At 53.3% G+C, this 14,810-nt stretch overlaps 1 protein-coding gene across 1 annotated transcript in view; it reads right to left on the bottom strand.

The window, feature by feature from the left end:
- The window catches only part of LOC114488084 (c-Maf inducing protein), a 227,860-nt gene that overhangs the window by 73,630 nt on the left and 139,420 nt on the right, over nt 1–14,810 (bottom strand). Inside the window, exons 2-3 of the mRNA XM_028501692.2 lie at nt 11,828–11,953; nt 2,043–2,093 (exon numbers count right to left, since the gene is read on the bottom strand). Of these exons, the coding sequence (XP_028357493.1) occupies nt 2,043–2,093; nt 11,828–11,953 (177 nt within the window). The remainder of the gene's footprint in view (nt 1–2,042; nt 2,094–11,827; nt 11,954–14,810) is intronic.

Raw genomic sequence — 14,810 nt, 5'->3', positions numbered from 1 at the left:
TTTAACCGTTAAATTCAACAACTGCAAGCAAACCAAACACCACCAAAATCGAGTGAGGACATCCAGCTCTTCATGAGAACTGCCAGAAGCCCAGGGACCCTGAATTCCATGCTCGGCCAATCAATCGTCTGAACCCCACTCGCAATCCTTGACGCCAGGAAGTGTGCATTCCAGGCCTGTCCCTTTCAGATCATCTTTCTAGCCAGTCTCTTGAAATTCAGATTCTGTGCCCACCGTCCTAGCCAGCCCCCGTAGCTGTGTGGTGTTCACAAATCCCACACGTGCCGCCTTTCGGGTGTTGACACAAATCGCTGTTGAAGGAAATGTTGACCGGCAGAGGCCGGGACAGAGTTTTAGTGGAATACCACTCAAGACAGCCTCTCTCTTAACACCGACCTTGGCCACCTTTTCGATGAGGCGTTTTCCCAACCTGTCAGGTGGGCTGTATATCTCTGAGTACTTTCTGCCCTGTCCTGAGCTGAGGAAAAGCAAGGCAATCCTTGGGGAGGGAGGGCTCACGCAGAAAAACGCACTGAGAATAAAGACGGGGAGAAGACTTGGGCAGGGAAACGGCCTCCTCCTTCAGGGAGCCCCCAACCACCACCACCCTAGTTATCTTCCCTCCCTCTCACCTGCTCTGGCATTTAACTCCCAGATGGCCCCTGGTAGGTCCTGACGCATGCCCTGCCTGTCTTGGGACACACCTGGTTGAAGAGAGCCAGGCCTTAGGGATACTCTCCCTGTGGACACAAGCCCTCAGCAGTGCCTGTTGATTCTGTGAGCGAGCACGTGCCTCCTCACCTTTTAGCTGCCACCTAGTACTCCCCACCTCCATTCAGACACCCACGGGTATGTATGGAGAAAGGTAGGTTTGAACCCCGCCACAGTCCCTTACTGACTATGGAAGCGGGGCTCCAGTCTAGCCTCGCCTTTCCCATACGTGACATGGCAGCAGAGGCGACAATCAGCCTTACAGGGCTGCGGCAAGGGCAAACAGACATGGCGGGCAGGGCTGCAAGTTCCCCAACGCCAGTGCTTTCCCTTCGCAGCCCCAACTCGGAGACTCAGGCCCAGCCTCTGAGACTGCCCTCCAGGCAGCAAGGCGAGAGGGCCTGCAGCTGTCAGGGAAACGGAGAGGAGTGGCCCTCTTTGGGACCAGGAATGTAATTTTCCGGGGTTGTATTTCTGTCCTCCGCCTGGCTGTGACAACAGCCCCTGGAGAGGCATGAGAGGAATTCTGAGTGTTCCCTGGGTTGTCCCATGGCCTTAAACCCTGCGCAGGGCCAGCTGCTCATCCTCCGCAGCTCTCCAGCTCACAGTGCAGCCATTCCAGCCATGCCCGGCTGGCTCCGTGAGGCCATGGCCCGTCACAGCTTGTTCTAAAGTCAAAGATCAGAAGGCGGGAAAGACAGGGACTCGGGGCATGAGGGGAGGCTGCCTGAGCCAAGGAGCAGGGCATGGACTCCCCACAGGGCTGGGAAGACCCCCTCAGAGGATCTGGCCCCTAGGTTTGTAAGTGACCAGTAAAGGACCAACTTTCCCCACGTGATGGGGGCTCTGGATCATCCCATGCAGAGCTACAACTGGGAAATTGGGCCAAAGAACCAGAAATTAAGACTGAAAACTCAGTTGGGCTTTTGAATCTCTAGGAAATTTAGCTTTGGTGCCACCTTTAGAAGTTACTTTCAGGACACCATCCTGAGCCCCTGAAGTCCTGCCTCCCCCAACGTCTTTACATGAGCCCCTGTTCCGACAGCAAGCAGCCCCACATCCTTTTGAAAGCAGGCACAGCACTATAAGGCTATGAGCAAAGTCAAGGGCTAACGGGGCAGGAATGCTGCTTCAGTATTGCAGGGAGAAACGTATCAAATGACAGAGGGTGATGGGGGAGAGGCTTTACACAATGGAGCAGGCTCCGTGGCTGAGCCATCTGGAAGGCAAGAGACAGATCCCCGCCTTCATGTCTCTGGGTAACAGACAGTGTTGAGCCATACCCAAAACAGAGGCAGCTGCTGCAAATGAGCAACTGAGTCAGGACTTACCTTCCACTGCAGAGAATGGAACCACTGGTCCCGCAGGTAGCTGTTGGCAGCCTGCAACAAGAAGAACAGGAGAACAAGGTCCGGTCACAGACATGCAGCATTTTGGAGCATTTTACAGGCCAGCACACAAGCCCTAGCCCACCTGTCCAACAGGGTCTGCTCTGTGACCCTAATAACCTTTACAGGGATACATCAGGCTGAACCTTTTGGTACAAAACCAAAGTAGAAGGGATAACCAGGGTGACTTTTCTGAAATATGACCTCACTGCCATTGTATGCTTGTTTTGCTGGGTAGGAGTGACTTCAGACACTTGTGGCTGGAAGAGCTTTAATGCACAGGCATCTTGACTTATTTAAGATCACGGAAGGGGCCAGATGCGTGGGAGAGAGGCCCGGGTGGTAGGATGATGTGGGTGGGGGGAAGCCCTTTGGACCAAGCACTGCTCAGGCAGCTGGTGGTTAGAATCTGCATATCCCGTCATCAGCTCTCACAACAGCTCTATGACGTGGGTGACACTACGCCCATTCCACAGAGGGAAAAACCGAGACCCTGAGATCTTACATCAACTGAGTACATTCACACCCAAGCAGCCTGTCTTCTAAGCCTGTGGGTTTCACCACTGTACTTCCTGCCAACTGCAGAAAGCCATGGAGGAAAGCAGCCAGCTTTGAACTCAGGCAGGCCTGAGTTAAAATCACTGTGTGGTGAGCAAAACCTTCCTTGACCCACGCCACCCTAGTTCAGAGACCCAGGGCAGCTCAGCCTCGATTTTCTCATCCATAAAAATGGGGAAAATAACTGCAGAAATGTCAGGAGGCTTGAGAATAATTCCTGTGAAGCATCTAGAAGCATGCTGGGCACACACCAGGTGGTCAAGCAGAAACGCAGCCATTGTTATCATTACCATCATCAATTCCTCTCAGATAAAACGTGGCCCGAGGAAGGCCCCGCTGACTCCGATACGTGCCGCTGCTGCTCCCACCTGTGCCCTAGCAGATGTGTGGATGGTGAAAGCAATGTCGATGCTGGCAGGGGTGCCCAACCCACGGCCTGCGGGCCCCATGGGGCCCAGGATGGCTATGAATGTGGCTCAACACAAAATCATAAATTTACTTAAAACCTTTTTTTTTCCTCACAGTTTTCATTAGTGTTTGTGGACTTAATGTGTGGCCCAAGACAACTCTCCTTCTTCCAGTGTGGCCCAGAGACGCCAAAAGGCCGGACGCTCCTGGTCACTTTACGGCATGGTTATCGCACGCCAGACCCAGCACCAGGTCCTACGTACGGATTGGCTCACTCAGTCCTTGCAGGTCTACCCTGAGAAACTGGTGCTGGCAGCCACTCATCCCTATGGTACAGATGAGGAAACTGAGGCTTGGGGTGTTAAAAACTTCCCCCTGGGCTCACAGGCAGCAGGTGTGGGGCCAGGAGGAGCAGTCAGGTGGTCGGACCCGTGACGCCAACCACAATGTTACGGCAGTCCAAGTTTCCCACTGACCACCTTCCAAGGCAGAAGTGCAACATCCAACCCCACCTGACCCCCCGAGTCCTGTACCAAGTGACCCTGACGGTTGAAGGACTCTCACAGAGGCCAGAGCCACCCTCTAAACCTGAAAGTCTACCTTTTGCCCACCCCCATGCCCATGCACAAGCATGTACAACTTTGGCTCTCCCTCAAAGAGATCCAGGCTTCCCTACCTCCTCACCCTAATCACTGGTCAGGGCAGAAGTTGGGGAAATCTCTGGACTTGAATGAATGAGCCAGTTCAGTGGCCAGTGCAGCGGGGGATCAGGCTCAGAGACTCGTTCCAAACCCTGAGCGGATTCATATCACACCTGGAGGCAAGGGGAGTTGCTCTGATGCATTTTCCCTGCACCTGTTTCTCTGGAAGGAGCCAGCCAGCCCCCAGAGCCTCAGCTGCCCCCGGTTCCACCATGAGCCCTCCTGGGACCCCCGGGTCCAAGCTCACACGCCAGGTTGAGTCTGGCCCTGCTCAACAGATTTCCTCTCCTGCTCCTATGCCCAGTTGGGTCCACTGTGTCCTGCCTCTCACAGGGGTGCTCACTGTCTAGAAGGGGCAGACAGTTTCTTCAGGGACATGGACCACCATCTCACCTGCCCTTGTCACAACTCCCCCCAACCTTTCAGGCATAACCTGAGTTTTCCAAATCTCCTCCTGGAGGCGAGTATAAACCCCTTGCCCAGCCACACCCAGCTTCCTGACCATTTCCATCCCCCCTGTGACCGCCTCAACCCAAGCAGTTCAGCACGGCCACCTGGAAAGGAGGCAGGTTTGGCTTCAGCAGAGTGGATTAGCCGAGATCCCTTGGGTCAGAAACGGCAGCCTGATGTCACTGTCTGGGCACCATACAACATCTCCTGCACACATCACGATGAGGTGAAGTGCCATCTCATAGATGAGGAAACTGAGGCTCAGAAAGGCCCTGCTGCCCACGCAGGAGTCTGACCACATGTCACCCTCACTGTCTCCGAAGCCTGGACCAGGACCACCCTCCTCCTCCACTTCCCTGCACTTCTTCCCGCCACTTGCCACTCACAGAGCCCTTATCCCAGCCCTGTGGTCTGTCTGTGTGCCCACAGAACTGGAAAAGGAGACAGCATCTAGTAGGATTCACTGCGTCCTCTCCAGTGAGGCTGGTGTTCAGAGTTCATGGAATGAAATAATTACACATAAAGCAAAGGGCACAGATGCTGGTTGAGGAACAATCAGCCCATCCAGCTCTCCTGTGCCTCCTCCCTCGGGGTGGAGGGAAGCCCCTGGATGGCAGGGAGACAGCAACGTCTCCCACCCCACCCACCGGGCTCACTATTTCCCAGCACAGTTTTCCAGCAGTGTAGGGAGGTGGCCACCCTGCTCCCTCCTCCCCTCTAGACTGGCTGCTCTTCCAAAGCCTCTGATGCCTTCGTCTAGTACCAGGAATGAGGCCCTCTGAATGAGGCTCAAAGGGATTTCAAGGAGCACTTGGTAGAGGGGTTCTCAGTCTTTTAGGGATTTATGAGAACCTGAAATGCTGGGAAAACCTGAAACAAACTATGGACTCCCACCCAAGTGATGTACACATTTGTACACCAGACATATACCGCACACACAACTGTGTAGGCACTGTCAGATTATGCCACGGAAACCTGACCTTTCCCCTCCTGCAAAGTTTCTGATGAGAAACCTAAGGCCTAGGCTTGCTGTGGTCTCATCAGTGTCCTGCCCTGGTGTTTTCCACTCCCTTCAAGCATGTGGTAGGTACTCACAGCCTGGTGACTTGCTTTGGCCAGAGAAACATGAGCTGATGTGACCTGTGTCACTGCCAGTGGAAGACATCAAGAGCCAATACAGTATTTGGTAGTTCCCTGGTAACCAGAAACATTGCAGTGGTGTGTGCTCCACCAGCAAGCTCCCAGCTGACCCACCAGGAGTGAAAAAGCCTTTGCTATTTTAAGCTACTTAGAATTCGGGGCTGCTTGTCACTGTAGCATAACCCGGCATAACCTGGCTTGCTCTGCTTCTTTTTTTGTTTGTAGGTCTGACTTTCATACAGGGTGTATATCCCACATACCCCTCCTTCACCCGTCCCTCACTGCCTGCTGGATTATTTACCCTTCAGGCCTCACCTGAAATGCCAGTGTTCCAGAATACCCGTCTTAATGGTGACTTGCCCGTCCGCACCCCCTCTCCATCAGGTGGTGACACCTCATCTGACATATCACACTATCCTGTAATTTCTTGTTCCTTGGTTCTTCCTCCTCTCCAGGCTGTGGGTTCTGTGAGGTCAAGGACCATGTCCGACTTACTCACCACTATGTCCACAAAACCCAGAGAAGTCTTTGTTAAATGAAAGACTGGCTGACCTGTTGAATGGATGAATGATTGGCTAGATGAATACATGGGTGGATGGATGGACCGGTGGGTGGGTGGATGGACGGGTGGATGGATAGAAAATCACTACGCCCATGTTACTCACTGAAGAAGTGTCATGTGTAGTTGACTTTCAAAAGAACTATTCAGCCTTGATATCCTCTCTTTCCCAAGCTGTATCTGACTAAAGCTCTAGAAATAATCATGGCAGTTTTTTTCTGAACACCTACTATATGCTAGATACAGTGTTAAGTATCCTACATATAGTACTGCTAATCCTCACCAGTACAATGAGTCCAGTTCATGGACAAATCAGAGTTCCAGAGAGGTTGTTCCTGCTGCCCAAGGTCACACAGGTACAGCACAGAAGATCTGGGCTGGGACTCAAGTCTGTCTGATCCCTCTGCCTGCTCTCTCCACTGCCCACACTAACACGAGAGAGAGTGATGCACCTAAGCTCCACTGGGCTCCAGGAGCTGGGCTGGGAAATCTGAAAGTATTATGCTGATGATGGGGGGGGGGGGGAAGGACTTGGCACCTGTTCCAATGGCCAGGAGGCCCCACCTCGCAAACAAGAGAGTGGGCCAGAACTCTCCTCCAGAAGAGGAGGTGATTTGTGGTGCAGCCACTGCACCCTCACAGCCACTTCCCCTCTCATTGATGGAGTCAGCGGTTGCAACAAGGGTGGGCCACGAACTGCTTCTTCCTTTGGCTTGCCGGTTTTATAGAAGACAGAGGTTTCTCAGGGATGTCCGGAATCCCTGAGCGGGCATCTCTAAGTGCCTTCCAAGGATGGGAAAAGAGGACTGGGCTACGCCCAGCCTGGGGGAGAGGGCAAGCTTCTGCCCAGAGCCCCAGTACTGCCATGTGGACAGATGAGTCGGGACAACCCGGCCCCCTGGGACAGGGGGCACAGCTCAGAGTCCATGGCTCACTCAGAGGAGCCGCGACTCAAGCATGGGAAAACGGCCTAGGTCAGTGCAGACTTTTTCCAGTGATAAATCTTTCGAATACTGAAAGGGCCCGGTTCCAGGCAAACTCTGCTCAATTTCCTCTTCAAAAGTTGCCAAGTTCTCTCATTGTTGTATTGTCTCAAGAGGTGAGAAAAACAGCCAAGGGTGCACTGGGGGTGACCGTTTCCAAGTCGTCCTTCCCCAGTTCAACGTCTCAGGGAAAAAACAGCACGTGACCTCCAGACCGGAAAGGTCTTTCTCTCCAGCTTCCAGTAAGAGGGGAACCTGCCCTGCCCCTGCCCCTGCCCCTGCTGCCAGCATTTGGGGTAAACAGTTGCCCGGAACGTCCGTGAGAAGAGCGGGTCTTGGAAACCGTTCCAGAAGGAAGCAGAAGCTCTCGGGGGGAGGAAGGTTCTCCTGGGTCTTGTCTCGCCCGCAGCCTTGTTTTAGGAGCAGCGGCCCCGTCCACTTCTCACAGAGAAGTGGAAACCCCACTGTGAGGCAGAAATCCCCGAAGACGATCTGCCGCCACAGAGCCCGTCCATGCTGGCCACCCCACCCACGGAAAGCACCCCGTGGGCGCTTTCACAGAGCCGTTCATGCGCTTACGCAGTTCCCTCCTCGCAATGAAACACCAGCAGAAAGGGCGTTAAGGGAGGAAAGAAGATAAACAGGTCCTTTCTGCACCCGGGGATTCTAATAACATGGCATTAGGGAGCTCACGCTGAAAATCACAAAGCATCCAGAAACACACCAATTGGACCCGGGCTGGAAGGCTGGCGCCTTCGTCTGGGGACTCGACCTGCGGGCAGACTGCTTGGCATCTCGGAGCTGGGAAGAGGGCATGTTTGCCTAAGAGTGTCTCTTAACCTTCCTTAAACTCAGATAGGTCAGCTCCCCGAGGTCTGAGTGAAGCACCGATTCAAATTCCAACAAAGCAGCTTTGTAAGCAGGTCCCTTGGGAGAGCAACAGAGAGAAGAGAGGGAGGGAAATTGAGTGAGGAGAGAGAGACAGAGGGAGTTAAGATGCCCAGAGAGAAGGGCTGGGGTGGAGAGACATGCATGGAGAAAAATACCAGAGAAAAAGGAAATGCAAGATTGTGAAATAGAGCAAGAGATAAAGAGAGAGAGGGGCAGAAGTGGAGGGGGAGAGGAAGGGAGAGAAGACAGGGAGCGAGCAGAAGTATCAGAAAGACAGAGCAAAACTGACTCACATGGATATGGAGTACCTGAGAAAGGGGAGAGGGAAGAGAGAGACACCAGATAGGCTCGGGTAGGGACCCCACAAACCCTGACATCGCCCCTGTGCAGGGAACAGCTGTGCTACGTGCAGCAGGAGGGGACCCTGTTCAGGGATGCGGGGATGCTGGAACGCTACAGACCTGCCTGCATTCTGAGGCTTTTTTCTCTGGGAGTGGGCGCAATGCATGGAGCACGGTCAAAATGAAAAGTTCCAAAGTCCAGCCTGTCCAGCAGAAGTTCGGGTGATGATAGCAATGTCCTTTATCTGCCCTGTCCCATACAGTAGCCACTGACTACATGTGGCTACTGAGGACTCGAAATGTGCCTAGTGGATCAAGGAACTGCATTCTTGATTTGATTTAATAAATTATATTTAAATGCAAACAATCCTGTGGGGCTAATGGCATCTGCCAGGACAGTGCCGTTTGAGGCGCTGTCGTCCTCTGAGGACCAGAAGCACACAGGTGAAGCTCCTCACGTCAGCCTTGCCCCTGAGCACCCTGGCTGCTTCTCAAGCCTCCCTCCCACCACAGCAGGGAAGACTGCTGTGTCACGGCATGGCTTTGGGTCCTGTGTGTAAATGGAGATAACCCCGAAAACCCTGAAGCAAAGGATCCTGCTGACTGTCACAACAGTAGGTGAGGAGCGCCCTGTCCTGCACCTGGGGGCACCACCCTGGGCCTCCAAGTGCCCCAGGCTACCCCATAACCACATGAACCCCCTCAGCCTGGAGTCTATGTTCAAGATGACTCAGAACACGTTTACATAGTAAGAGGGCCGCACAACCCCATGAGTCATGGGAAGGAGGGCAGGAGGGTGACAATAAGAAGGAAGCAAGGCGGAAGCCAATGGAAATGACAGCGAGAGAGACAAGGCAGGTGCACCCACCTGGGATCCCCTGGATGATGGGGGGAGGCTGCGTCTGCTTCCCCTGCTCTAGATGAGTGTAGTTCTGGATCACATAAGCTGCCGACTGCCTCCTCCTCCTCCCTCTCTCCCCGCACTCCTGCTCCAGCCTCTGGCTCCAGGGCTGTGCGAGCTGCACTGTGCGCTGGAGCAGAGGGGCGGTGAGCTAGGGGGATGCTGGAGCAGCCGCAGGCCAGCCCGTCTGTCAGCACAGCGGGGAGGGCTCTGCGTGAGGCCACTGCCAGGTGCAGCCCCAGCCAGGCGAGGCGAGTCATCACAGCCGGCCCGCAGCCATGGCCTGGGTTAAAGGGACATGCCCAGTGACCCACACCCCTGCAAGCCTCACTGCCCCTCTGCCCCCAGGGCATGTATGGCACTTCCTGGCAGGGTACTGCTGCTCTCTCCAGCTCCAGAAGCAGGGAGGCCCCCTGCTGCTCCCACTGACAGCCATAGGGACTGTGACCACTATGCCCAGGGAGCTGGGGGCTCGGGGCCTCCTTTCTCTAGCTGGACTTTATTTATTTGAAAGATTTTATTTATTTATTTTTAGAGACAGGGGAAGGGAGGGAGAAAGAGAGGGAGAGAACATCGATGTTTCAGAGACACACAGTTTAGTTGCCTCTCACACACCCCCAATGGGGGACCTGGCCTGAAACCTGGCCTATGCCCTGAACCGGGAATCGAACCGGCGACCTTTTGATTGGGTGGCTGGCACTGAATCCACTGAGCCACACCCCAAATGGACTATTTAAAGGATTTCTTCTCGCCTGCCTCCCTCTGGCACTCACATATCCAGCTGCTTCTGCCATGCAACCAGACTAATCCCTCTATTGTCCCCCTGTCCCTTAGGAGCTTTCAATAGCTCCCTATTGCCCTCAGCTTCTTCATTCAGCTAACGAGACTTACATTATCTGGCTGTGATCGACCCGCTCTAGATGCATCCACAGGGCCCTGAACGCCCCTCTGCCCTCCCCTGCAAGGCAGCAAACACCCCCTCCCCTAAATTCATGCTTCACTCCTGAGCTCCCTTGGCCCAGAGTGTGTGCCAGCACACTCCTACTCACCCCTCAGTGCCCAGCTCTAATGTCTCCATTCCCAGAGGGCTTTCGCTGGCACCCCTAGGCTGAGCGAGTCACTCCCCACTCTGGGATTCCAGTCTTGCGGGACATGCCTCTATTTCAGCTGCTATCTCTGCAGTCATTGGTTTATGCCTCCGTCTCCCCAGAGGGCCCGGGAGTTCTTCAGAAAGGGGGCCAAGGGGCTTATTCACTGTCCTCCCGCAGCACAGGGGACATGCCGGCTCAGTGCCCCATGGTTCAAACGGGGTTTCCTCGGCACCCATCTTCTCTCAGCTTTCCACAGAACGCCCCTCTTGCCTCCCTCATCTTCTACCGCTCTTCTTCCCATCCAAGCGGGCTGGAACTGACCATTTCTTTCATAGACTCAACAGAGAGGCAGGCATGGTTTTGGCATCTTCCAAGAAATAACAGCAAAGAAAGGGATTTTTCTAAAGGATGTTTAGCTGCTGACTTGTCTTATTGAGCTCAGCATTCCTCAGAGGCCCAACTGCGTGCCTTCTGGCTCCACTGTTGCTGTACAACCCAGGGGCCACTTATGAAACGGGTTTTAGGGCGCAGCTCTTTGGGCTCAGAGCAGGTCTCGTGGGAGTGACAGAGTCAGAGAGAAAGTGCCTGTAAAAGAAGGGCCAAGGCAGACTGTTCTCCCAATAATGACAGCGTGCACTCTCTCTAAATGAGGGGCGTCTGCCTTGGAAACTGGGGTGGCTCTCCCTGAAATGACACAGAACACATCACATATATGTACTGCAGCCACCATGTTATTTTTTCTGCCACAATTCCTTTTGTGGTGGGACCCGACTCTCACAGTCCCATGAGGTCTTGGTAGGGCTACCCGAGTTCAGAGCTGCCTATTGTCAAGGGTGGGCATATAATGCAGGCAGGGTATTCCCCAGGATGCAGGGCTACAGCAGAACCCATCAGAACCTTCCATCAGATTTTGTAGACAGATACTGGAAGGAAATGGGCTTTCATGTTTTTAAGGCTGACAAGCTCCAAGAATGTAACTTGAGGCTGCCAGAGTCCTTCTTTCCCACCACATGGAGAGACCACACCTGACAAAGAAGCCAACACAATGAAGCAGAGCCAGGAGATAGCCAGAGAGAGACATTGAACATAAATGATGGCACTGAACTCCTGGATCCAGCTATGCCTGAAGTCCTTAGACTTCCCAGTTACTTTAATACAGCTTACAACATCAAATTCTCTTTTTGCCTCGCATAGTTTGAAAATTGTTTGCATTACTTCCATCAAACAGCCCTGACCAATGCACACAAGATGCACACTTTTCCAAGAGCTCTTACTTCCATCAGAGTCTCAAAAGATTTCAATCAACAAGAAGAAACCTCCTCACTCTAAGTAGAGCAAATGGGGACACCTGCTATTTACTAGCTTCTTACAGCCTTTTAAGGCCTAACAACTGTGCCTATGTGCTTCAGTTTCCTCATCTGAAAAATGGGCATCAGAAAGCCCATTTTTCAGGTTCATTAAGAGAAAAAACAGTACAATGTATAAAGCTCCTAGACTGTGGCAAGTATTCAGTAGGAGCTCAATCTGTGTGCATTCCCTCTTCCACTCACCAAGTGAGCCCGGTTTACACTTTCCTTGTACTTAGAGGAAAAAACACCCTAAGTTAAACAATCTTTCCTCTTGATAGTTGGCTATCTCCCTCCAAGAAAACAGAGGAAGGCGGGGCTGGGGGAAGAAACTGCTGGTTCATGTTTATTTCTCCTACCTGCAGTAAGACAGTTCCCCCAGGAATTGTGAGCTGTAAACAGTACTTCGGGGCATTCTCCCAGGACAGCAGCTGAACATCTTCAATAGCGCTGTAGGAGACTGAGTTTTCCATGTACCCAGTTGGCTGCAGCAAAGACAAAGAAAAGATATGCATTGGTTACAAGATCAGGTATAACATCCATGCCTCAGAAGAAGGTTCTGGAAACTTTCCCACTGTGGCAAGAGCAAACCTAGCTGGTACACACACCTGGCACCTGTAGGGACCAAAGGCACTTCATCTTTCCTAGCTGGTGCATACTCCAGCTGGAGGGGCGGAGCCACAGAGGAAACTCGTCCACATGTTTGTTTGGGGATATAATCAGGACTAGACTGGAGGCGCCCTGAGGTAAGGCCTGTGCACTGTTCTCTGGGCACTGGCGAGGCCTAGTGCAGGTGGAGCCACGACCTCTCCTCCCCAGAAAGCAGTTACAGCCTGCCATGGGTCTCCCTGCCTCGTCTTTCCCCACAGATATGCCTTCTCCACTCAGCACCCTGGGCCACGAGCCAAGGTATCAAATCAATCAACCCCCCCTACTCTCCTGCTCAGCATCCTTCAATGGTCCCAGTGGTCTGACCATGAAGCAGAAGCTCCCACCCACCACTGACATGCCCCGCAGATCTGGTCTCACTTCCTTCTTGGACCCACCCCCTGCATCTTCTCTCCCTTTCCAAGCTCCCACACAGGCCTGCTGACGGCACCACACCCTGCTCTGTCCCAGGAAGGCCATGGCCCCACCCTGTCATCTCTTCTTGTACTCTCCAGGGCTCAGCTTAGCAGCCTTCTCAAAAGGGGAGCCCAAGGCCCTCCGGACCCTCCGGAGCCACGACCCTCCACACCCCAGAGCCCACCCAGTCGCAGCTTCGCTAGAGCCCTCTGTGCTGGCCACGCCCAGGTTAATGACTTGTATCGCCTCTTATCTGTTTGATGTTTGCCTCCTGGCCAGGCTGCGGCCCCCCCCGCCAGGTCAGGCCTGTGTCTGTCTTGGTTCCTGTTCTCTCTCCCCAGGGCCAGACGCGTGGCAAGGGCACAATTTGTATTTATAGATAAACACACATAGAACGATAAAGACCATCATCAGTCAGCGCCGACATGAGGGTAGGACAAGAGAAGTTCACAGCCACTCACTGCTGTCTGAGTGACTTCTGCTATCATGAACAGAAGGCACCAGGTACCAGGTGAATGAACTGGCCACCAGTACCCGCAGTGCCCTTGTTCTTCTGGCCCCAGGAAGTCAGACTCCAGCAGACTCAGAGGTGAGTACAGCACAGCTGAAAGCAACAGCTCACATCTCCCAAGCCCGACATGCACCAAGCACTGCCGGGCACATGGCAAGTGCTGTCCCCTGTGATCCTCACAACAGGCCCATGTCACAGGTGCAGGGCCACCCCCTTTCCACAGATGAGGAAGCTGGGGCCGAGGGAGTCATGCCACGCAGCTGGGCAGGGGCACGGCCAGCATTGAACTCAGCGGCTGACTCAGAGTCGGCACCCTGACCGCTAAGCTGTGCTGCAACAAAGAGGAGCAATTTAAAATCTATGGCTCAACAAACTGACTTTACCAGGATGACTGAGGATCTCCACGAGGTTTTTACATTTCAATTTCTGCCTGCCAGAGCTGAGACACAGTGGTGGTGCCGATGGTGGAGAACGCTGAAGGCTTAAGCTGCCTCAAATTTCCCTTGATCCGATCAGTCACCAGGCTCTGGAAGTTAGACTAACTGATGGATCGATTTGTTCACCCATTCATTCCCTTGACATTCCTGAGCACCTTTGATGTTCCAGGCCCCATACCAGTGCTGGGGATACAGCAGTGAATGAGACAGGAGCCCAGTGAGGCAAAGAGACAATGAATGAACAAAATACCCAAGTAAATAAACTACTGAAGAACAGCGGCACTGCACCAAGAACCAAAACAGGACGCGGTGACAAGTGGCTGAGTGCTGGAGCACTGTGGAAAGACAGAGGGAAAGCACCGTATTTTGCTGTGTATAATGCGCACTTTTTGCCCACATTTTTGGGGGGAAAATAAGGATGCGCGTTATACATGGGTAGTACCTGAAAACCTGGTAACTGTTCTCGTGTTCTGTGGATGTTACATAAAATTTCTTGTATATAATATGCTAAAAAAAAATGCTAACACTCCTTTAGAATACAAGAAACAAGTACCTAAATATAAATAAATAATTGAATTAAAAAATTAAAACACAAACTTTTTTCCTGTAAGTTTGAGCCAAAAACGTGAGTGTGAATTATACATGGCAAAACACGGCACGTCCCAGAGCCCACAGCCAGCGCAAAGGGCCCAGGGGCTGGCACAAGCTGGGAGTGCTCAGGGAGGACCGAAGGGCAAAGGGACGCAGGGCTGGGGTAAGGAATGCCTTGGAGAGATGGGTAGGCCACTCCAGGAGGGTGTGGTGAGCGAAGCTGGGGGTCCAGTTAGTGCTGCATCCCCCCCCACCCCGGAGGGCTTTGGGTTGGGCAAGTTTAACGGCATCTCAGGGACTGCTGCAGGAGGAACAGACTCAGGAGTGGGTGGAAGCAGGGAGGGAACGGCCTGGAGGCTGCTGCACAGGCCCAGGTGAGCTACCAGGCTGCTCAGACCCCCGTGGGGAGACAGCCAAGTCCATCCTGCAGTTCTCACCAGCACACGGCCCACCCCAGGGCACCAATCTTGGGGCTGCATGTCTGCGTGCCCCAAAGCAAACATGGGGGCTCCCTTCACCCTCTACCCTATCCCGGCATCTCCTGCAACTTATGTTTTCAGTGTCGGCAATAAGTGACTCAGCATTCATAGCACACCTTGTCCTAAGAGTATCAGTAAAACCAGGGGCTTGGGGGTTGGTTATATGCTCGTTCCCAAGCCAACATTCAAATGTTTACTGTGTGGGCTGCTGATTGTCTGTCTCCCCTGCTCATGTCTCAGCATCACGACAGCAGGAATT

Source organism: Phyllostomus discolor, chromosome 12, assembly GCF_004126475.2.
Source record: "Phyllostomus discolor isolate MPI-MPIP mPhyDis1 chromosome 12, mPhyDis1.pri.v3, whole genome shotgun sequence".
NCBI lineage: Eukaryota > Metazoa > Chordata > Mammalia > Chiroptera > Phyllostomidae > Phyllostomus > Phyllostomus discolor.
Note: the sequence above shows the minus strand (reverse complement) of the source record. Positions and strands in the feature narration are given on the sequence as shown.